General features: G+C 34.9%; 1 protein-coding gene across 1 annotated transcript in view; it reads left to right on the top strand.

The window, feature by feature from the left end:
- Positions 1-22,530, top strand: part of LOC106144243 (triadin-like) — a 130,842-nt gene extending 108,312 nt beyond the window's left edge. The window contains exons 11-14 of the mRNA XM_026787355.1: positions 13,475-13,513; positions 16,681-16,728; positions 18,731-18,769; positions 21,579-22,530. Coding sequence (XP_026643156.1) covers positions 13,475-13,513; positions 16,681-16,728; positions 18,731-18,769; positions 21,579-21,718 — 266 coding nt within the window. The 3' untranslated portion in view covers positions 21,719-22,530. The remainder of the gene's footprint in view (positions 1-13,474; positions 13,514-16,680; positions 16,729-18,730; positions 18,770-21,578) is intronic.
- Positions 22,531-24,958: the final 2,428 nt, after the last annotated feature.

Genomic DNA, 24,958 nt, shown 5'->3' with positions numbered 1-24,958 from the left:
CTTAGTGATCAGGGAAATGCAAATCAAAGCCCTATTATTTTAAATGAATGAATTTATGGTCTTTTCTGAAGTGATACAAAGCTATCCTGAAAGATACTTAAAAGTTAGTTGACTTCAAAAATTAATTAATATTATAAGAGATTAATTGAGTTGCCGAGAAAATTATCTTGCAATTAATTAATGGAAACATATCATCCTTTTAACTTATAAAGAAGTAAATTAGTCTTACTTCTGTACAGCACATGCCAGTCACATATCTTGTGATCCAAAGAAAATGGAACAATCTTAAGATGCAATTGTATCACAAGCCTTGTCTGCTTAACTCAACCAAATGTAATGTTGAGATTCTTGCCAATATATGTTGAATTAATTAGTTTTAAATATGACCAAAGTACAAACAAGAATTAAATGGCATTGTAAAAACTAAGTGGCTATTAAACCTCTCCCCCTCATCTCTTGAAAGTGTTGGGGTGAAGGAGTGAGTCATCCCTGGTGCTGTCAACATAAGATTTAAAGTATGATTGCCTTTGTATCATTTCAGTCAGTGATATTAGGACTTGTTCAAATCAAAAAAAAAAAATCAGGTCCTTCTCATTCATAAAATAATCCCTCAAAACATAAAAATGTAGGAAAGGAGTAAACAAATGAAGATTTAAGAGAGATTATTTTTCTTTATTGTTGTTGTTTATGTTAGCTCTTTACCAAGATGAGAAAACTCCATCCTATTCCTCCCTGGCTTGTTTTTTCAATCATAAAGTAATGATATTGGATTTTGGCAAATAACATTTTCTATATCTATGTCATAGCCATGGTATAATATCATAATAGCCATGGTATAATGCTGTAATTGAGTTTTAGATGCTAAACCAAACTAGCACTTCTAGAGTACATCTCATTTGGTTGTTGTATAGATTTTATATATTGATGGTATCAATTTGCTAGTGAGAGTTTTACATCCCAATTTATAGGAGGATAGTGGTCCAAGTGGTTTTTGCTTATTTATTTTTAAGGTGTGTTGGTCTGGGTTTGATTCCGAGTGAGACTGCCTCATAGTATAAGTGAACTATATATGCCCCCTTTTATATTTTGGAAGACTATGAAAAGAATTCTTTAAAATGTTTTATAGACTTAACCAGAGGTGTGATCTGGGACATGGATTTTACTTTGCAAGTATTCTGTTTGTTGTTAATATATTGTCAATGCAACCATTTTACTTATTAAGAATATGTTGTTCGGTTTACTCTTTTTGAATCGGTTTTGATATACTTTTCCAAAAAATATTCACGTTTAAAATGTTTTAATTTTACTTAAGTAAAAAGAGCTATGTTTTATGTATATGTTATGTGTATATATATATAGCATTAAAATGTAAATATTAAATGGCACTGAAATAGAATTATCTGTTTTAGATTTAAAAGGAAAAAAAGAAAATTATTTCATGGTACAAAAACATCTAGGACAATTGTCAATTAAAAAAGAATTTTGCTAGGTGATGGTGGCACCTGCCTTTAAGTCTTTATTCCCAGCACTTGGGAGGCAGAGGAAGAGGCAGATGGATCTCTGAGTTGGAAGCCAGGCTTCCAAGTTCTAGGACAGCTGCAGCTAAACCGTGTCTCAAAAGACAAAACAAAGCATAAAGAAGAATTTCATTGTATCCGATGTATCAAGCACACATTTGTATATTGTATTTGTATATTGTGTGGTAGCCTTTCTACTGCTGTTGAGCAGTTTCACTGTTTTTGCTCTCACTTCTAATTGTAATTATTTGAGTTTTATGTTTTCTTGATTACATTTGGAAATAAATATAAATGTCTGGAGGGATTCTGTTTCTAAACCTAGATCCTTATGTAAAATACAGCATGTATAAAATTGCACACAAAGCATATGTGCCACCAGTAACGTGTTTTCCACTTTGCCACGTTCCTTGGATTTTGTCAGAGGCAAGTACTAACAGAACATCAGGTTTTTGGGCTCCTTAGCTTATTTTTCCCGTTTAAGGTTTTATATTGTCCTTCCAGCTTTGTATGTGTTTATAAACATGAGCAACATGACAAAGACTAGAGGTTGCATTCTGAGATTTCCCCTTAATATTCTTCTTAGGTTTCCTTGTTTCCATATAGTCATAATTCACTCTTTTACAGACTTATCCTAATTTAAAAGAAGTTCTAACTTAATCACACTGTTTTCAAAATAGGTCTTCTCTAATTTCAATAGTTTTTTTTTTTCCTTTTAAATGTGTTGTTCTATTTTGTAGCCTCTTTCACTGATGGAAGAGGTCTCCCTTATTCTGTTACTTAAAGAGGTGTCATTGAAGTTTTAGTGTGTTCATTCAGGGATTGTACATTTTCTAACCATCTTTTGAAACATGCAAATCCAACACATCTTGTCATTTATATGGTAATTGTGTTCTGTACTTGTAGTTCTTAAAATCCCTACCATATTAATTTAAGTACTTGAGTCAATATATGTCTATACTTATGCCAGCTTAACTGCTTCCAATGTTTGGATGCATCTGCCTTCCAGTGGCATCTTCTTTAGAACTGCCTTCAGCAAAGTCATTTGGGAGTTCACTCTGCTTGTATTTAACATGACTCATTCTCTATCATTCTTCAATTAGCCCTTTATTATGTTTAGGATACTAGGGATGGAGTGGAGTTGGAACCAGTTCTTCCTATTAGTCTAGGGTCATCTGCTAGTGAGCCTTTTCTACCAGATTCCCACATTATGGGATTGTGGATGAATTCGACTATTTCCGGACTGAAATCTGTTGTCATTGAGCCCATAGCAACGTAAATTGGGTCTCTACTTTCATGTTGAGAGAGGCTTTCAATCTATGATTCCATTCTATTTCTAGTCTACCATTAGGGTAGGAGAATTCTGTGGCCAGTTTACATGCCTTTCTTCCTGTGAGGCTGTCATTTCTTTCTGTCTTTGCTCTACAGGTTCAGTTCAGTTCCCTTGGGAAAGTAAATGACTAAAAATTTGAACTTTTTAGTAGTACATGATTCGGGACTGGGGAGGAACTTGATATAATGCTCCAGGTGCAGATAATGAGGTCCAATCTGTCACCACACATAAACATTTTGTGGTGGTACATGCACCTGCAGCATTTAGATATAGAGCCAGGAGATTGAAAAGTTGGTTATTCTACTTATTATACTTCTCATCCATTTCTATAAGGGCGTTTTTTCCATGTTGTTTAAGTGACTCTATTGCTTTCATAAAGTCAATTTTTTCCACTTCTTCTGTGTTAGGTTGTGCAAATACTTCTGTTGTAAGATCATTGGGTTCTGGTGTTTTCATGTTGTCTTTCAGATTATTGGGTGAATTCTTGCTTTGGCGCCTGCCCATCTCCTCCTATTGATCCTATCTAATGGGTCTTTTAAAAACCGGATCAGGTTTCCCTGCTGGCCAAGGGCTCCGCTTACAAAATGCTCTAGCTCTGTTACCTGGTTCCTGCCGCAGGCCACAAACCCTCTCACCCCTCCGAAGGGTCTTCAGGACAGGACCAGGCTCCCCGTTTGCCAGGGACCTCGCCAACAAAAGGCCTACCTCTTTGATTTAATTGTAGTAGGGCTATCTGCTCTCCTTATTGCACGCCCATCCTGCTTGCGTTTGGTTCTCCAAAGCCTCTTCCTGATTGCGATGCCTCTCCGCTGCGTCTTGACGCCGCGCGGTTATTCTACTTATATAGTAAACTCAAGACCAATCAAATATATATATATTCCCGACTTTCACACTTTTATTACAAGCTCACCAGTTTTTTGCCTTTGTTGCGTTCTCACTGTGGAAATGAACTACACCTGGTTAGCTAACATAAGTCAAGGGTGTCTGCTTGCCCCTGTGATTTCAAAGTGGACTTTTGTGCTTTCTTACTTTTGAAGTGGCCAGAGGTCTCTGCCCACTTCAGCAGATGATCTCAGGTCAGCATGATTCGCTCAGGGGGAGATACCTACTCACATTGGGGAGTTTCTGTTCTCCACTCGCTCATAGACCTGATTCTTTGCATCAGTTCCTCCCTCACAGGTTTGAGTCACTTAGAGTTTTAACCATTTTCCAATCAAGAAGTTTTGTGGGTATATTTAATTTTGTTATATGCGTGTGCTTTGGTGTCTATTTACCCATTTCTTCGATAGAGATGGAGAAGATTTAAGTTTTCTTGTACTGCTGTTTTCTATTTTCATTGTTCTATTCTATTTTAACAAAGCACTCCAGCCTCCACACCTTTCACAGAAGTTTAGTTTGTAAATTTTAACTGGCAATGGACTTGTACATGCTGTACAACACTGGGACCCACCTCTCATCAGCTGAGGTCATCGCCCCTACTTTGTCTCAGACCCTAAACAAAATGAGAGTCTTTTCTTTCTCTTTTGTTTTTTGTTTTGTGAATGAGCTCTGGGGTAGGCAATCTAGCGTATTACCAGAACTATTGGTGCCTGAAAATTTTTCTAATTTTTCCCCATCTGATATTAACTGAGAGTAATATGCACATTTATAAAATAAAAGGAGAAACATTGTTTGCCTTAAAATCAGACTGTTTTATAAGCTAATTATATAAATGAAGTGTTAGAGTTCCTGATAACAGAATTCTAAATTTCAATGATTAGGGGAAGATTAATTATTGGGACTGAATGTTGAAAATTGTAATATTGAAATTTTTGATATAAAGAAATTAACATCAAATTTCTACAAATTATTTTAAGGGGTAGTGACTGCTGATACAGGGGGCCTCAACTTTAGAAATCTTTACATAAAAACTGTTAAAATTAAGAAAATTGCTTAATATTTCTTAACTTCCGTAAAATTACTTAATATTTCTGGATTGACTTTAAAATTTGAGTCTACAAAATTTTGGGAAATCAACTAACATAAAATACTAAAGTATATAAATACATGGTTAAATTATTTTTTAATAATTTAATTCATGAGATGCATAGTTCATAAATACTGTTTTGTGTATAATGATCATTGGTCTTTAGTTATGTGGATATTTGAGTGATAATGAGGACTAAGTTACTGACTATCCATGGAAACCTCCTTCTTCTCCCCCTAGGGACAGATTTCACTTTGGCATAAACATGAGCAAAACTGTTAAATGAATTACTAGGAAGAATGTGTTTTCTGCTGCTTATATTATATTTGAAAACCATTTCAACTTTTGGAGGAAGTGTAACTGAATTCGCTTTGTTCCAGAAGTTAAAAATGAAACAGTCACTTTTGACTGACATGTCCTGTGGCCTGGTTGCATGAATATCATTCTGAACATTTCTCTCCTCTTTGCTTACCCTGAGGAATTCTATGTAAGATGTATTTGGTGATATGTTCGCCACTGTTCCTTATTAGTCTTTGAGTCACAGGAGAATGGCCTCATTTATTGATGGGTGATGTTAAGTTATTCTGACATGGCCCTCAAGACAGTCATCACACTCTAGGAGTGACAGTATGGATACTCTGAAAGGATGACATACTTTCATTCAACACCCTTGGCTTCACTGTATGATGTGTGCAAAATTCCAAATGTGAGCTCTCTCTGCATATTTTATTATTCCCTGGAGCTAAGTTCAAGAATGTTGTGTCTATTGTTCACTGTAGCCGTTAGTTTTCTTTAAATCTCATGATCATTTTTAATAATAGAATGCAGAAGAGGAGCCTCTCCCTCCTGAGGGCTAAAGATAAACTATCTGCTAACTCTTACTTTGAAGCATGGTGGATGCATTGATTTCTTGGGAAAATATAAACTCATAGAATATATAATTGTATGAACCTGTTTATGCACAATTCAGAAAGTCAGTTGAAAGATAATTTGCAGTATTGGATATCTCTAGAAATACAAAGCGATGAGCTGAATTTAATGAAACAATAGGAGTGATGAAGAATGCAAAACTCCAAGCTAATTTCCTTTCTTTGTGCCTAAGATTCCCAGATGTTTAATAATGAGTATCTCTGGGAACCGCAGCTATCCAAACAGATTGCTAACAGAAACAAGATGCAGTAACTGTGTGGATACCAAATGAATGCATTATTTAGGTAGATTTTATTTATTTATTGTGTTTTCTAAGAGCGTGAAGAGCTGTCTGAACATCACAGAGGAAAATTATATGTACAATGGTTCATTTTGATTGTCAATTGAACTAGATTAGGAGTGCCTAGCAATTAGTAAAGTCTGTTTCTGTGTGTTTCTTAGAATTTACTTAGAGAGGATCTAACAGAAATGGAATATGTGTCCCTGATAATGATAGTACCATTTTGTGGCTAGATTCACACATGAAATAAATTCAGCTATTGCAAAGTTCCTTTATTTTTACTACTCGTGTATACCATAATATGATGATCTTGCCCATACACTGCAACTACTCTGATGCCCAGACTTACTCAAGCCCAGCATGATAGGGCTGAGGGATAATGAATGAAAAACTCTGAAACTGGGAACAAAAATGGAGCTTTTTCATCCTTTAAGTTATCCTCTGGTACTTTGGTTGCCACTACAGAAAGCTGACTTATAATAGACAAAATTAACAATCTCTGCTATCACTTTGAATTCCTTAGCATGTATCATCTCTCCAAGCTGCAGTGTCTTGATCTTTCTCATCCTACAGTGTCATCACTCACCACTTTTGTCTCAGATAAGGAAATGATCATTCCAGCTTCCTGCTCGAAGCAGAGCATGGTGGATAACTCCTGTAACCCCATCAATTTGAAAATAAAGGCAGAAGGATCAGAGTGTATTCTTAGCCTTAGTTGCATAGCTATCTTGAGGCCAATCTGGGCTGCATGACACTACTTCAAAAATTTAAAAACAAAGAAACAAGCCAAAGTAAAATCCCCCCTTTTTTTTTGACCGGTTTGTACCAGTTCTCATTTTGTAACATCAGTCAGGCATGTTTGGTGTTCACTCTAAAGCAATGGTTCTCATCCTATGAGTCACAACTCTTCTGGGGTTAAATAACCCTTTCACGGGGTTCACTTATGTTCATCAGTGATGTAGGAGGGTCTTCTATCTATCTGTTATTTCATTGGTTAATTAATAAAGAAACTGCTTGGCCTGATAGATCAGAACATAGGTGGTGAAGTAGACAGAACAGAATGCTGGGAAAAGGAAAGTGAGGCAGATGCCATAGCTCTCCTCTCCAGGTCAGACGCTATGGAGTCAACAGCCAGGTCAGACTGAATCTTTCCCGGTAAGCCACTATCTTGTGGTGCTACACAGATTATTAGAAATGGACTAGTCAAGATATGAGAGTTAGCCAAGAAGAGGCTAGATATAATGGGCCAGGCAGTATTTAAAAGATAAAGTTTGTGTATTGTTATTTCTGGGGCTAAGCTAACCATGTGGGAGCTGGGTTGGTTGAAAAGCAGGCCTGCCTGCACCTCATCACTACACATCAGAAAACAGATTTTATGTTATGATTCATAAAAGTAGAAAATTAGAGTTATGAAGTAGCAAAGAAAATAATGTTAGCATTATTTTCCACAAAATGAGGAACTTTATTAGAGGGTCATAGCTTTAGGGAGGTTGAGAACCACTGTTCTAAGGGATGACCTTCCCTATGCCTCTGGCTACATATGCTCCCTGGAGCTTTCATATAGTCATACTTCTAAAATCAATCTCTCACCAATCCCTTATCATTCCATCAGCTTTAATTCCTTACCGTGTGAATCAACTCACCTCACACTTACTTCAAATACCTCATTTAAATTTCATTGCAGAATTTGGAGTTACAAATCTCCATGACCATGTCTAGTCTTTCTTAAACATTCTACACTGTAGATCTAGCACATTTTAAAAATGTTTTAACTTCTTGACTTCTTTAGTACCATATTATATCAAGCCAATCTATTCCCTTAATAGTTTCTTCTTAAAGAAGAGGTAGTCAACCTGTGGCTCATGATCCACTGCGGTGTGTGTGTGGGGGGGGACTGAACAACACTTTCACATGGTTCACATGAGACCATCAAGAAATACAGATATTTATATTACATTTCATAACAGCAGTAAAATTACAGATATGACATTGCAAGGAAAATAATTTTATGGTTGGGGGAGTCATCAAAACATGAGAAATAAAGGGTTACAGCATTAGGAAGGTTGAGAACCACTGCCCCAGAGGCCGAATTCTTCCAATCTTAGTAAACTTTCCTCCTTTTCTCTTTCTCAGTAGAATCACCTGCTGTGACTTTTAACCTTGCTGTCTACATTTGGATGAATGAGACTCTGCATTGTTCTAAAGCTTATTCCTTACTCTGAGGTCTATGTTCAACTCCACAGTTATTTGTGATTTTTCTGGAATGTCATCTTTCTTCAGTTTTTTTTATTACTCCAAATCACCAAGAAATTTCTCCTATAACAGGCTGAGTCCTGTTCCCTGTACAATTTAACATAGACCTCAAATAGAGCTTTGGCTAATCAGCGGACCTCATCTCTCATCTAATTTCCTTACCAAATCACATTGTTTCTTTCTGTTCATTACCGGAGTTTTGCAAGCATTGTTGAATGACAGAATGAATGGTTTTCCTATTGGGTTCTTCTTCTTCTTTGTGTTAACCCAAATTATTTAACAAAAGAATCTTATAATGAGCCTGGCGGTGGTGGCGCACGCCTTTAATCCCAGCACTCGGGAGGCAGAGGCAGGCAGATCTCTGTGAGTTCGAGACCAGCCTGGTCTACAGAGCTAGTTCCAGGACAGACTCCAAAGCCACAGAGAAACCCTGTCTCGAAAAACCAAAAAAAAAAAAAGAATCTTATAATGAATAGGTCAGTAAATAAGAAATATTCAATAGATTTTCAGTGAAAATTGATTAAAGTTGAAGATCTTTATTTAGAAAACTCTGAGATAGAGATGAAAAATTCATTCTAAATTTGTATCATCATTATATATTTAAGAATTATTATTTTTATCTCTGACTACCCAAGTTCTTATAATTTCTTGAAGGCCATTGTCAATGAGATGGTCTCTGTAAATACTCGGAGTAAGTTGATGGAAAAAGTAAGGTGTAGGAGGAGGCTGCTTTTTAGTTCCTAGCCAACTGGCTAGTTTACCCCAAATTAATCACACAGAAATTGTATTAATTAAATCACTGTTTGGCCCATTAACTCTAGCTTCTTTTTGGCTAACTCTTACATATTAATTCAACCCATTTCTAGTAATCTGTGTATCACCACATGGCTGTGGCTTACCAGCTAAAGTTCCTGGCGGCTGTCTCAGGTGGTGGATCCATGGTTTCTCCCTGACGCCTCCCTTCTTTCTCTCAGCATACAGCCTAGCTTTCCCAAACTAGTTCTATTCTTCCCTGTCATAGGTTCAAAGCAGTTTTTTATTCATTAACCAATAAAAGCAGCACACAGACAGAAGTATCTCCCATACCAGTGAGGCCCTAGAAGACTAGGGGCAAAGCCTCTTTTTTCTATGTTGCTTCAGGAAAGTTCCATTTCAGTCTTCATTCTTTCACAGTTGTCTTCTAAGACAGGGAAATTTTCTATATATTTCTTAGGTGTGTTTTTAAGTTTCAGTAAAAACATAATGTAGAGTATCTGGCTTAAAATAATAACAGTTCCTATGATGTTATTGAAATGTATTTTAATGAGTACATTTTAAAAATTAAATTCTGCAAATTGTTTCAGTTTTAGTATTACAAACCCATATATTATATAGAAATATACATTGTAGACAGAGACTGAACAAAAAAAACACATACATAAACAAACACGTACAAATACAACACACACAGAGACACATAAACCCCATACAGAAAACCCATAGAAACACTAACTTGGAAACCACAATAAATAAGCAAAAAAAGTTTTTAAAAATGCCCAATTGAAAAAAATTTAAAAAAATTTTTAAAAAGCCCAATTAAAGCATTATGAGACATATCCAAAAATATCATTTGCATTCTTTTTTGGATTGATTGTCTAGTGCTGGGCATGGGTCCTCTCTAAATGTGGTTTCTGTACCCAGTGAGAATTCACTGGAAAAAACACTTTATCCTCTGTGCATGATTGTTAATTGGAGATAATTACTGAGATAGGTATGGAGGATCTTTCTCAGGACTGGGACCTCATCTAGCTTAGACCAGGGCAAAACAGTATATGCTGCCTTTCTCTCTGTGAGCCTATAATATATATTCTGGCATGTCTGGAACTCATGGTTTCTTTTGTGTCTCCTGCGTGAGCCATCTCCAGCGGTGGATAGGTCCCAGCATTAGGTCTGAAAAGTTAGTGGGGGAAAGAAGGGAGCAGGGGTGAGAATCTTGCACCCTGACTGACTTGTAGTCAGAATGCTTCTTTTTTTTATTCAGAATTCAGTAAATAGAAATAGATTCATGTTGTTCCAAAATATAGATCATATCATTTTTGGTTTTAGACATGTGTTTCACATCCTTTTGATCATCTTTAGTCATCATTAATAAACTGTGACAGAATAGAATTATCATTTCCAATCATTTTCTCTCAAGTTGTTGGCATCTTTGATAAACTGAGTTATCTTTTATAATCATTATTACTCATTAACATCATAACACAACTTTTAAGAATCCAGAGGCATATGACAGCCTGTTCTCAGACTAGTAGCTTTTGTGGCTACAATAAACCAAAAAAAAATATATACAAGCTAATCTAGGCAGATTGCCATGACCCAAGAAGTGTATTATTAACTCTTAAAGGTTAGAGTGCCCAAGAAATATCCTCAGGCCAAAGTTGTGACAACAACTGTGCTGTCTTTTTGACTCCTGCGATTCCCATCAGATATGACTGTGTCCATCTCCCATTATTCCTGGCTCTACAGCTTTTCCACCTCCTCTTCCACATAGTTCCCTGAGAAATGAGAAGAGGGTCTTGATGAAGATCTCCCATTTAAGACTGAGCGTGCCACAGTCTCTCACTCTCTGAACAGTGTCCAGTTGAAGAGTCATGTTTGGGGACCGGTGAAATGACTTAGCAGCTAAATGGTACTTACTGTTCTTGCAGAGGAACAGAATTCAGTTCCCAGCACCATATCAGAAAGACATCTCACAATCACTTAGAACTCCATCTTCAAGAGGTCTGACATATTCTAGCGCAATGGTTCTCATCCTGTGGGTGTAAAATCCTTTGTGAGCTGAACATCCCCCTTGCAGAGGTTGTCTAAGACTATTCTATATACCATATATTTACATTAAAATCATAACAATAGCAAAGTTATAATTACGAAGTAGCAAAATAATTTTATGGCTGGGGGTAACCACAACAGGGGGAGCTGTAGTAAAGGGTCACAACACTAGAAAGGTTGAGAATCACTGTGCTAGAAGTACTGTACTCACATGGACACACACACACAAACACACACACACAAAAAATTAAAATAATAAAAGTGAGTGAATGCTTAAAAATATAGTTAAGTTTTATCTACTCATTTTTTTAATCCTGAGGAAAAGTACTTCTTTATTTTAGTTTGTGCTATGTTATAACCTACGAACTGCTATGTATGTTTTTATGGATGAGGACCTTGAACCATTTTTCTTTTGTGCAGATATTTCTTACAAGTATACAAATTCTCAAAGAAAGAAGATCTTTGCTTTTATTGAGGTAGTCTGGCATCATTTTCAAAAGATGCATACTATGTTGCTTCCAAACATCATGTCGCCACTTATAGATTTTTTTTTTTTTTATTTATAACTGTTCATCAGTTAGGTTAGGATTGTGGCCATTTCATCAGTATTTAAACAAGCTTGTTTAAATAAACTTTAAAACTAGTCAATTCAAACTTTAGTTACAATCTATAAAAGTGAGGACTACTGAGAACTCAAGATCAATGGCAATGGGTTTTTGATCCCACTGCACGTACTGGCTTTGTGGGAGCCTAGGCAGTTTGGATGCTCACCTTACTAGACCTGGATGGAGGTGGGTGGTCCTTGGACTTCCCACAGGGCAGGGAACCCTGATTGCTCTTTGGGCTGACAAGGGAGGGGGACTTGATTGGGAGAGGGGGAGGGAAATGGGAGGCGGTGGCGGGAAAGAGACAGAAAGCTTTAATAAATAGATAAAAAAATAAATAGATAAAAAACAGAAAGGAAGTTAAAAAAAGTGGTACAAGCAATTCTGCTTTGTTTTCTTTTTTGTTCTTTTATATAAGAGTGTTTCTCATTGAAGTTCATAATTTCTTTTCTATTAGAGAAAATTCAAATACTGGCCTATCTTGCCCTTTTTGCATTTATTAGTTAAAATATGGTAGGAAAACTCTGAGTAAATAAAACAATTATAAGTACTAAAAGATTGCAATGAAAATTAAGATTATTCCAGTATATTGTGTTAATGTTGTCGCTGATTTAAAATTATTTGCACACAATTCTATATGTGCCTGTAAGTCAGAATATATAAAAGACAAAGTAATTTTCAAAATATGACTGAGTTACTGTTTATGTCTATGAGTAGTAATTGAAGTTTGACGTCTTTTTCTTAAGTTTTATTGAAGTAAAATTTGTAAAGATGAATTGTACATTTTAAGTCATTGATGTATAATTGGTAAAGACAAGTTGTACATTTTGAGGTGTTCAATGTAAAGGTTTAATATACATATGCATCAGGATATAATCATCATTACTAAGCTAATTAGCATATTAATTGGCTCAGTTAAGTGTTATACTAAGAAATTTACATTACAATCTGCTGTCTTAGAGAAGTGTGTTTGTGTGATGTGTTTTTCTGTGTACATGTGTATGTGTAGAACGTTGCAGGTGTGCGCATAGACATGTTGAATCTTCAGATCCATTTCAGGTGTTTTCTTCCATAGCTCCCCACCTTGGCTTTTGAGGCAGGGTCTTTTACTGACCCTGATGTTTTTGTTTTGGGAAGGCTAGTTATCAGAAAATTCCAGAGTTTTTTTTTCTATTTCCCCATCCCCGGGGTTAGGATTACAGATATGTGCCATCACACCTGATCTTTTATGTTGATTTAGAGCATCCAATCCCAAATTCTCTTGTTTCTTTCTCTCTAAATACTTGTCACTATTTGATAATTTCCATTCTGACCTATGATGTGATGTCTTATGATTTTTATTTCATTTCCATGATAACTAATGAGGTTGACCCCATTTTTATGTTTCTGTTTACCTTGTGCATATATTTTTTAGATATTCTTAGTTGGGCTATTTTTTCCTCTCTAGGTATATGACTTATCTATTATTTTTATATATTAATCTACCATCTCTATGGTTTGCAAATGTTTTGTATCATTTGAAGTGTCTTTTTAATCTCTGAATTGTTTTCTTAGAACATTTTGGTGTGATGTGTTTTGTACTTTGATATCATGTGTCCTGTACTTTGCCCCTCTATTTTTGGAGCAGTTCAGTGCTGTCCCTTTAACCCCTTTTCCAAATCAGAATGCTTGAGCTAGAAGCTGCATTTAGATTAGTGAACTGTAACTCTTAAAAATTCTTAGAGTGTTTTCCTTTGAACAACAAAAATGATTTAGACTGAATTACTTTTCATTTTTGTTCTCTAGAAGATTCCAAAGACACACCAGCTTCAAAGAAAGGAAAAGGTGAGTTTGTTTTCTTTCGCTCACTTACACATTTTCTCTCAATGATGCAATGTTTTGCTTTTTGTTGCTTGTTTGTTTTAGCTTAATCTTTTGATACAATTATCGGAATTTCTAGACCACATTGGCATGGTTAAATTATTTTTTAATAAATGTATATATTTATGAACTATGCATCTCATGATATATTAGAAAAAATAACTGAATGTTATTTAAAAGTAATCATCAGGTGCATTTTTGACTAATCTGCAGAAACATCCTTTAAAGATTATCATATTTAAAGGTAACTTTATCAAGTAGGGAAAAGCTATTACTTCATCAAGAATTACTCTTAATTAAGAAAAAAGTCACTTATAGTAAAGCTGTCTCATAAAGGGAGAAAATAGGAAAGCAAGAAAGGGAAAATAAGACCTGAAAAACAAACATATATACATACATACATATACAGACACATACACACAAAATCACACTGACTAAAGAAAAAAACCTTTCCTGTGAGCATTCATCCCCTATAACCTTTTCCACTATTTTATTTTTAGATTTCTCCAGAGACTATTAAAACATGCATCATTTCTTTAAAAGAATACATGCCAGGAATTCCTTAAATTTTTTTAAATCATTGTTTTAATTTCCATATACCCATTATCAGCATATATATACATATATATATGTATATATATACATACATACATACATACAATACTTCTCTGGAATTCTCAACCTTTCCTTAATATTAATAAAAATCATACAATCTGTTTGATAACACTGTTTTAAAGAAAAATGGAAATATAATGACACTTTACTCATACATACACTCATATACAGATACAATATGCACATAATTAAAATAAATATTTTAAAAATACAGTTAAGGTTTATTTTGATCATTTTTATTTATCCTGAAGGGAAAAAACTTGCATCTGATAATAAGGGTCTTGGAATTAGCGGCTTGAACATGTTGCAACATAAAAGCTGTTGTGTATGAATCTATGGATAGGGACCTTGTACTGCTTTGCATTCTTGCTCAAATTTTGTATTCATATTCCTAAGCAAAAAACAGTTGTTTTATTCATGTACATATTCTGGCATCATTTTTCAAAAGACACACACTATCTTATTCTAAACACCATGTCACCTTTCATAGATTTTCCTTATTTATGCATGCTTATCAGTTAAGATTATGACCATTTCATCAGTATTTAAATGATCAAAGCCAACACTGAAACGAACTTTAAAAGAGGCCCTTTCACACTTTAATTGCAAACTACCAATTCAGTGTAAGCAATTTTGTTTTGTTTCCATTTTGTTCTTTTACATAATAATGTTTCTCCTTGAAGTTCATAATTTCTATTGTATTAGAAAAAATAAAATACTATCTTACCTCTTTTCCATTTACCAGTTAAAATATGGTATAAAAACTCTGAGTAAATAAAACAATTATGAGTATCAAAAGATTGCAATGAAAAATCAAATTGCTCCAATATATTGTGTTAGTGTTGTCTATGATTTAAAAGTACTTTAATGCAATTCTGTATGTGCCTGCAAGTCAGAATATATAAAAGACAAAGTAATTTTCAAAATATAAAATAAGTTATTGTTTATATCTTTGAGATTCAGCTCAAATTTAATGTCTTTTTTCTTCTTTCATTCAGGTATAGTTGGTAAGATAAATTGTACATTTTAAGTTATACAATCTGATGCTTTACTATACATATACATCAAGATATAATTATTATAACTAATATAATCAGTATATTAATTGGCTTAGTTAACTTTTGTAGGATGAAATTTACAATCTGTTATCTTAGATAATTGTGCATATGTCCCATTGGTGTGCATGTGCTTTGTATGCATGTGAGCAGGTGCAGGTTCTTGTAAGTTCAGGCACATGTATGTGGAAGCTATATGTCTGTGACAGGTGTTTTCAAGCACAGCTCTTCACGTTGGCATTTCAGGCATGGTCTCTTTCTGTCCCTGATACTCACTGATTTAGGAATGTCAGCAAGTTCCGTAGAGTTCCTCCTGTATCCTCATCCCCAGAGCTAGGGTTATACATGTGCACCACTGCATGTTATGTTTGTTCTGAGCATCCAAACTCAAGACCCCACACCTGCAAGCACTCTACCCACTGAAACATCTCTCCGGGCATTGTCTTAGAAAATTACATGCCTGTGATGAGCTAGATTTGTCCTGAACAAGTACCCCCCAATCGGAGTTCCTGGATATTATGTAACATATAGAATTTTCATGCATTTGAAAAACTCCAACGTTTTTCTCTGGTGCATAGACAGATTTAATTTCCAACCAAGAAAGTAAACAAAAAAAATGTTCTTTTCCTCTAAATATTTGCTCTATTTGACATTATTTGAAAATGGTCAATTTGACACTCAATATCTCATATTATTGTTATTTTATTTCCATGACAATTAGCTTAAAAATATATATCTGAATCATATATATAATTTAAATGTATGATTTTAATTATATTTTTATAAATATAATATTTTATATTTATTTATTTATTTTACATTCTACCTTTCCCTCTTTGATCCCTCCTGTTCCCATCCCCACCTGGCCCCAGTCCTCCAAGGATATCTCTTCTATTTCCCCTTCCTAGAGAGATCTGAGTGTCCCCACATGAGCCCTCCTTGTTACCTATCCTCTCTGGGTGTGTGAACTCTAACATTGTTATTGATCACATTTTATGTATGTTTTGAACATGTGTATATCCTTTATGGATATTTTTATTGGGCTATTTTATCTCTAGGCATATGGCTTACTTACATATTTTAAGAGATTACCTTCTATCAGCTACATGGATTGCAAATATTTTATCTCATTTCATAAGTTGTCTTTTTCTCAATTGTTTGCTTTGCTGCTGAGAAACATTTTGTTGTGATATTTTCTGTACTTTGGTGTTATGTGCCCTGTATTTTGATGTGATGTGTGCAGTACTTTGATGAGATGCATATCATATACTTTGTCCCTCTGCCTTTGGTGCAGCCCAGTGCTGCCTCTCTCCACCATTTCTCCATACAGACTGTTTAATTTAGAAGTTGAGTTAAGATTACCAACCTGTAACTCATTAAAATCTTTAAGTAGAATGTTTTCCTTTGAACAACAACAACAAAAATTTCAACTGTGATTTGCCTTTCATTTTTGTTCTCTAGAAGATTCCAAAGACACCAAAGACATATCAGCTTCAAATAAAGACAAAGGTGGGTCTGTTACCTTTGCTCATTTACACATTTTCTCTTAAGAATGCAATGTTTTGCTCTTTTTTGTTCATTTGTATTAATTTAATGTTTAGGATCTCTTCTCATAATTATCCACATTTATAGGGTAGATTTACTTTTACTAATCATGCAGTTTTGTAAACTATGAGTTTCATTGCATATTGAAAAAAGTTAGATGGACATTATTACAAGTAAAAAATAATTTATTGTTTAACATACAGAAATGTTCTTTAATATTATCATGTTTAATAACAAATTATCACTTTATTGATTGGAAATGAATTATTTCCTTAAGAAGTACCTGTAATTAAGAAAAAAGCCACTTATAACAAAACAATTTTCATAAAGAGAAAAAAATCAAGGAAGGGAACATAGACCCTAGAAAAGACACACACATACACATGCATACACACACACACACACACACACACACACACACCACACCACACACACATAGTATATGTATTCAGAAAACCCTGTGCCTTTCAATGTCTAATCTAAATGAAACATTTCCAGAGGTCACTATCTGGAAAGTGAGAGTTGGAACTACCTTTTTCAGTTTTTGTCATTGTTGCTTGTGAATGACTCCTAACTTCTGACTCGAGAACTGCTACACCAACCACACTTTTTTTTCTCTTCTACTTATAATTTATTCTGTGAATACTAAAAATTGTCCAATAGTTGCTCTTACTATGAATAATATGCTCTGTAACTGGCACTGTTCTTTATTAAAATTGTGATAAACATTGCTTTGAAAATCAAACACACAGCAAGAAAAGTGGATACCCATGCCTTGCAAAATAAATTTTGGATTTCAGTTTGTATCAAAGTGTGTTACAGAAAATGTATAAAATTGGTGAGAATGAAAATTGATTCAGCAATTCATGATACAAGCATTCCTTTTAGAACTAAGAATAGACCTAACACATCTTTTGTCAATTCCACTATTAGACATATATTTAAAGGTGATAAGTCATTATCGCAAAATGATACCATACTTCCATAATAATTGCAGTACGATTTACATAGTTATAGCACAAAATAAACACATATGCCTTTTTGTAAATGAAAGGTAAAAGAATTGTGGCATATATACACAATAGGTTATTATTTAGCCAAAACCAAAACCAGCCAACCAATTAACCAAACAAAAAACACAAACTGTTATCTGCAGCAAAATGGATGGGCATGAAAGTCATTGTGTTAAGTGAAATAAGACAAATGCCACATACCATCACTGTTTTAAAAACTAGATCTCAATTGGATACAAGAATAGAATGGAGCAGTTGTGACAAACTGAAGATAGCAGAAAAGAAGTAAAGAATAAGCAAACTACACAACACCAAACCCAGAAAGGAAGAATTTTGTTTTCCCATAGTGCACTGAAGTAACTATTGGTTGAAATAGTCTATGTGATATTTTGAATTATTAAAAGAAAACTACAAACTCTCCAATACATAAGATTGATTAACCTCTAAAGAGACAGAATTATTTACATAGATGCTACTTTTCTATCTTCTATCTGAGCATCAAAGACTGTATATCAAGAAATAAAGATAGGCCAGTTTGTTCCCATCCAGCAGACTCCAGCCAATAGGGCCAGCCTTCCTGTTTGTACAGTTGCCAAGAGCATGTTTCTCTATACCTGTGAGCTCATTTTTAATATGGAAAATCTGAATTGATAAAAACCTCAAGTGTGTAAGAAGGATTTTTTCAGCCACTAAAATACTGTGCTCGTGCTGGGCAGTTATGGCACATATCTTTAATCCAGCACTTAGGATGCAGAGGCAGGCGGTTCTCTGTGAGTATGTGGCAAGCCTGGTCTACAGAGATAGTTCTAACAGTCAAGGCTGTTACATAGAGACATCCTGTCTAATAAAATAAAAAAAAATTACTGTGCTGATGTACAGAAGACTTAAGCCATGTGCATGCTATGACATCTCTGCATGTATTAATGCTTACCTTTTCAATTTTTCTCCTCTAGACGTAACTGATGATGTATCTTCCCAAAAGAAGCAAAAAAGTAAGTTTATAGTTAAATTAGAAAAACAGCGAACTTCTCAATACCATGTAGAACTTAAACTTGGAGCCTCCTATGAACAATATTAGGAAAAAAAAGATTTTTTTAGCTAAAAAGTATTTTTGACCTGAAGAATAACCTTAAAATGAACCATTTATGCTCCAAAGAGAAACTTGTCATTTTTATGTCAGGAAAGAGGTACAGGGTTGGATAACTCCAAGTAATGATTGAAGTGGCATTTATCACAAACCATTCTGCATAATTCTGATCCTGGGCTTTCTAGCAGAATCTTGCTTAAATGTGAGTTCTTGTCTGCTGTATAACAGATCCATAGAAGTGAGGGGCTGAATGTTTCTAACTCAAGTTTTTAAAAATGTAGAAATATATTTTAGCAATTCAGTTGCTTAGAGATTCATTCCCAAGATTCAGAGTTCCTTTTGATATCGCTGAATACCTGGCAAGACTTTAACAGTCGTTTTCTGGGATCCTTGATTGTACAATCCAATCTGCATTCACATGCAGTTCCAAACACTTGGAGCTCAAGAGTCCCAATTTCCCAGTGCTTCCAAATTAAACATTTGTTTTCAGATGGTAAAGCAAAAAATCATGGATAAACAGACACACACACACATACACACACACACACACACACACACACACACCTTTCACCAGAAAGACGAGAACAACCAGTTTTAAAATACGATTCAATACGATCATCACACATAATGCTTTAAAGTAAACAACTGAATATTTAGCTGAGAAAATAATTCCTGTGGGGTTTGCATGGCTTCCTCCATGCCTTCTGCAGGTATTTGGTGCAGTGGTTTATTAATGGAGAGCTTCAGATATCTACAGTGCTGCAAGTGTTGCTGGTGACACTGTCATGCCTGCAGTGCTTGAAAGAGGATCCCTGAAATGCTTAATAAAATCAGACTGTGAACAATGGAGGCATGCAAACAGTCTTGATGTAATAATTTCAGATACCATTTCAAAATTCATGAAAAAGCAGTTATGATCCAAGCTGCAGTGCTCTCTAATTGATAAAGCATTGTCAATAATTTTCAACTAAATTGCATCAATGGTTGAGTTTCTTATTTCATAAATAAGCACTAGAAATTCAATAAGTAGGTTGTATCAATATTAATTTCCTATTTATCTTGTCTGTATTAGAAAGTGGGTGAACATGGGTGAAATATCTCTGTATTGTTTTTTACAATTGCATGTGAATCTAAAATTATTTCAACAAAGAAAGATGTGATTAAAAGTGTCCAGGCATGGTTTCTACTACTAGCTCTCTAAATGCTGAGTCATGATAATTGCCTTGCATTCAAAAACCATCCTGGGACACATACTAAGTGACCCTGGATAGCAATTGTTACAGACCAGACCAAAATGTTTCTTGAAAGAGAAAGAAAAATAAACACATTAAATATTGTCAAATACTTTTCAGCACAGATTTCCAATTGTGGAATTTATTATATCACAACATTTTTTATCTTAACATAGTAGTTTTATATCCTAGTCTTCATGAGTCTTTAATGCAGGTTCTAAATGTTTTGGAGCTAGTGATATTTTTATTAAAAGCTCTTTCAGCATGAGTTAGATGCATATGCCATGACAGCACCTGCATCTTCTGGGGTTCAAAAAGGAAAGACCAGTCATGAATAGGCTCTTGAATTTTAGCATCAATGCTGCCATTTCTCCCTGACTCCTCAGTTTTTTGTTACTTCCATCTAATACACTACTATAATCACTACAGCTTTGGAAAAAGAGGGTTTGTACCACCAAAGTAGAACAAAACAGAAAACAGGTTAATTTCTGAGAACCTGGTTATTGAGGCTAGACTACCTTTAAACGCTGGAATCTGGGGATACCATTAATGTGACTCGTGCCTATAGCCTCAGAATTTGGGAGGCTATGGCCAAAAAAAATTTGTGAGCCCAGCCTATGAGGAAGTATTACTTCGTTCAGCTTCCCCCTAGCCCCGCCACATTTCATTTCATCCATACGAATTTGGCCTTTTCTTCCCTGGTCTTCTGCAAAATGTCTAGAATTGTTGGCAAAAATATATATGGATAGGCTAGAAAATAGTGAAACATCAGGAAGTTTATCTGTGATTATAGGAGAGGCGTTTCCTTTCAACACTGCTGCTTACAGGGAGACCTGATTTAATGTTCAGAGCTCAGGTTCTGCATACTGCTTCATGCAATAATTTACACTGCCCTGCTTAAAAACATATTTTTTTTTTAGTTAGTTGAAGGTGAGGGATAGAGATCTAGTGTATGGGTGTCAGAAGACACTGTATTAGGAGTTGAATCCTCCCTTCCATCATGGGGCTTGAGCTTACTTAGTCAAGATTGACAGCAAGCACTTTTACTGGCTAAGTCATCTCACTGGTCCTATGCTACATTGGTTTCACTTTTCTGTGTACTATGCTTGAATTATCTGTGCTAGGCTGTCTCAGTAGAGCTCTTAGCTTCAAAATTAAGATAAATGGAACAATTCATTATTTTAGAACTTGAAGACTCTATGGGATATTATTTTATACACACACGCACACATACACATGCACACACACACACACACATCCTATGTTGGTTCTTTTATTTTTTCAGTATTCCCATCATGATTTCTATTATCTTGATTTTATGCATGAAGATCCCAAGGCACGATGAAGTTTAGTTTTGTCTAGAAGTTATGAGGGCTAACTTTAGTCAGAGAGTAGTTAGTCTACTGTGGTGTACAATCTCAATGTCTTGCTCTGTTGCTGCCCAAGTCCTACTTGTAACAAAAATTCTACTCTTTTCCTTAGATCCCATCAGTTTCTTTCAATGTGTCTACTTGGATGGATACAATGGGTACGGATTTCAATTTCCTGTCACTCCTGCCCAACGTCCTGGAGAGAACTCTGGCAAACCAAACTCTCCAGGACAGAAGCAGCAAGGACAGTAGACCCCCATGTATGACCCTGACAACTGCATTGACCGTGTGAAAAGAAATCATCTCTTTAGTCTAAATGGTGGCGCAGGCAACTGAAACTATCCAGTGCTGAGATTTCTTTGTAAACATTCTGCCCTTCTGCCTGGTATAAAGAGGTGGCACGGATAAAGCGGTTGAGTAATAATTAAATGTGTTGGAGGGTCTAATGCTCAAGAATATTCATGTGTGTCTATTGCTGTGGGAAGGGTGCTTACATTTAGTGGTTTTTATTCATTGTGAGAGTGTACACTCATTATAGTTTATTTTGTATTGGTCTTTTAAATGTAATTGGCACACTTACGAAACAAAATTTCTGGCTTCAGGTAGTTTTTAAATTGATAACAGACTGTGTTCTGGGCTTAAATGGTACAGGAACATACACAAAAGTTGCTCTTCTGTATCATGTGAGTAAACTCAGTTTACTTAAATAACTGTTTTTGTCATTATATTCATGTCTGTTTCTAGTTCCGTTGTGGCAAGGCTCTACAATAGGTATGACTTACACCAGAGTGTTGTAAGTCCCTTGTCATATTCTTCAAATATCAGACAGAGAGGACGTGACAAAGAACATATGCTTGACAAATCTTATTTCTGAGGTTTGTCTTGAGCTCCAATTAAGACATTTTTCTCCTATGGACATGTAGTTAAACATGTCTGGTAAATCGTTTGTTTAATATGTCAGTCAAGGAGATGTGAAATTTTCACATTTCTCCAGATTGTGCCCCAGTGAGAACATCACCTGGGTGAAAGTTTAGATAAATCAATATTTATCTAAGGTGACCAAGGCAAACAGAATGTATTTCTCAATACTTTCTTCCTGTAAAATTAAATATTTTCTTTTTCAAATGAAAACAATACAAATGCTGTTCAATGTTTAAGTGAGACATTTGGTCCTTGATATGTTCATGAGATGTCTTACTTTCTTTTACTAATTGGACATTAATGCCAGTTAAATGAATGGCAATTTTTAACTTGCTCATCCATGCATTACCATAAATAACTTTTGAGAGTGTTCATCTTAGTGATGATACAAATGCTCTGTTTTAATGAGCTTTTCTTATCAACTCTAAAAAAAAAATGTGTCTGTGATATTTCATCACATTTCTAGTTGTAGCTAACTTGTTAGAAATTAACTCAGGAAATGACTTGACTTACCATTTCTGTCACTATCATCAGTTCAGCACTGGCTGAGCTATTTATTCAGTTACTGACCTAGTCATGTGACTGGTTTTCAAGCAATGCAACCAACCACAATTTTTGAGATCTAAAATACAGGTCAGTTTATCAATCGTCAACTAAGGTGTGGATCTTCTGCTCAGTATTAATGTTGGGATGTCAATAACTTTTGTAAGAAAGTTAGTTTTAACCAGATGCTGACAGATTTTATTCACAACACAACAAACTAACACTACAGTGAACTAGATTAATGGAACCATTTGGAGGGTAAAGAAGACCAAGAAATGGATCATTTCATATCTGAGCAGATGGTACCATCATGCAAAGCCCCTTCATTCAGCAACTCAAATTTACAAGGACAGTGAATGAAGTGCTCGTGTGGTTTCATTCATGCAATTTCCTGCATAAAAGAAGAGAGAGCAAATATTACAGTTGCTTTAAAATTCCTGTGACGGGGTGGATTCTCCTCGTTATTATCTTTCAGTGACTATAATAAGGACTTACTCTTGCTACTCTGTGTCAGGTACTAGACTGTATAAAATAAATACAGCAATCAATTTTACTTAGTGCTATTCTGGCACAGCAAATGACATTGGAAAAATTATTAAATGGACTGAGTCTGTATCTCCATGTGTAAAGGAGAACCAACAAAACAAGCCGCACAGTGCTTCACAGATTTACTGTGGCAACAGATAAAGTATCTTAAGATGTTTGAAAATATTTTCTGAAATCACCTTTTGGAGATGACACTAATTTTATCTCTATGGAGTTTTAAATATCATTAGTTATTTCTTTATGAAATAACTTGATAAAAATAACAAATGTTATTGTAAATGTAGATTTAGAGAAACTAATTATAGAGCAATTAACAATGACAATAATTGTTTGAAGTTTGTCCAAACTTTTATTGATGATTATAATTTGAAAATATCTTCTCAACAACTATCTGTTTGTATCTTTACATCAATAAAGTGTTTCTAGCCCTTTTGAGTTTAATGATTTTATCTCTAAAATAAAAAAAACACAATAAGCTAATTCTCCATTTTAAACGTTTCTTCATGATTTATGCTTTGTGGTAAGAATGCGTAAGAAATTGCTTAAATTTTTGGATTTATCTAGTGGGTGTGAGCTTTCCTTGCTCCCATCTCACTCCATCTTGATATTTGAAATTACACAGAAAATAAGAACACATCTTTTAACCCATGTTTTCTTATTTTTTACAGTTATGTATATTCTGTTAACCTTAATGTAAGTGTAATGAAAGTAATTTGTGTGTTTTCCTGATGAAAATGGCATTCTGTGGACTCATTGTGATATATTCTTGCCTAAACTCTTAGGGGAACTATTTCATAACTGTTAAAGCATATTTAAGAACTCTGCCTATTTCCCTGAGTAATCTTGCCAAATAAAAAGGTAAGAATAATAACAAACATTGCTGGTAGAAAATTAAAAATTCACCTAGCACAGCTGACATCTTCAGAAAATGAAAATACTCCAAGAAACACAATAAAAGAACATTTATTAAATCACCTTTTATAAACAGATCAATGTGAGAAGTGTGTTCAGTCACTTATCAGGTCTAATTTCAGTTTCACTATTGGTGACTGGGATTGAAGGACAGCCCAAACTTCATAACCATACAATCATTACTTTAGAGGAGAAGACACCTGTGTGTATGCCAGTAGTTACTGGAAATTTCAAAGCTAGGCCTTGAACCTTCCCTAACTTTCAGAAGTCCTTGGCTAGTTCTTAGGGTACTCTTTAAAATTTTTATTATTTGAAAAGTATATTTGTATTATCTGTTTGCCTGTGTGAAGTAGAGTAACTGTGAGCAGAGGTACTGCAGAGACCATAAGAGGGCTTTAGATTTCCTAAAGCTGAAGCTACAGGATGTTGTGCCACCTATTTGAATGCTGGACACCAAACTCTGGTCTCCTGGAAAAGCTCCAAGTACAATTAACTGCTAAATCATCTTTTGGGCCCTTAGTGGTTCATAACTGTAGGTACATGTTTCTTTCCTGCAGCTGCTCCCAAATA

The sequence above is a fragment of the Microtus ochrogaster genome, linkage group LG9, assembly GCF_000317375.1.
Source record: "Microtus ochrogaster isolate Prairie Vole_2 linkage group LG9, MicOch1.0, whole genome shotgun sequence".
Lineage (NCBI taxonomy): Eukaryota > Metazoa > Chordata > Mammalia > Rodentia > Cricetidae > Microtus > Microtus ochrogaster.
This window is presented reverse-complemented; position numbering and strand designations above follow the sequence as displayed.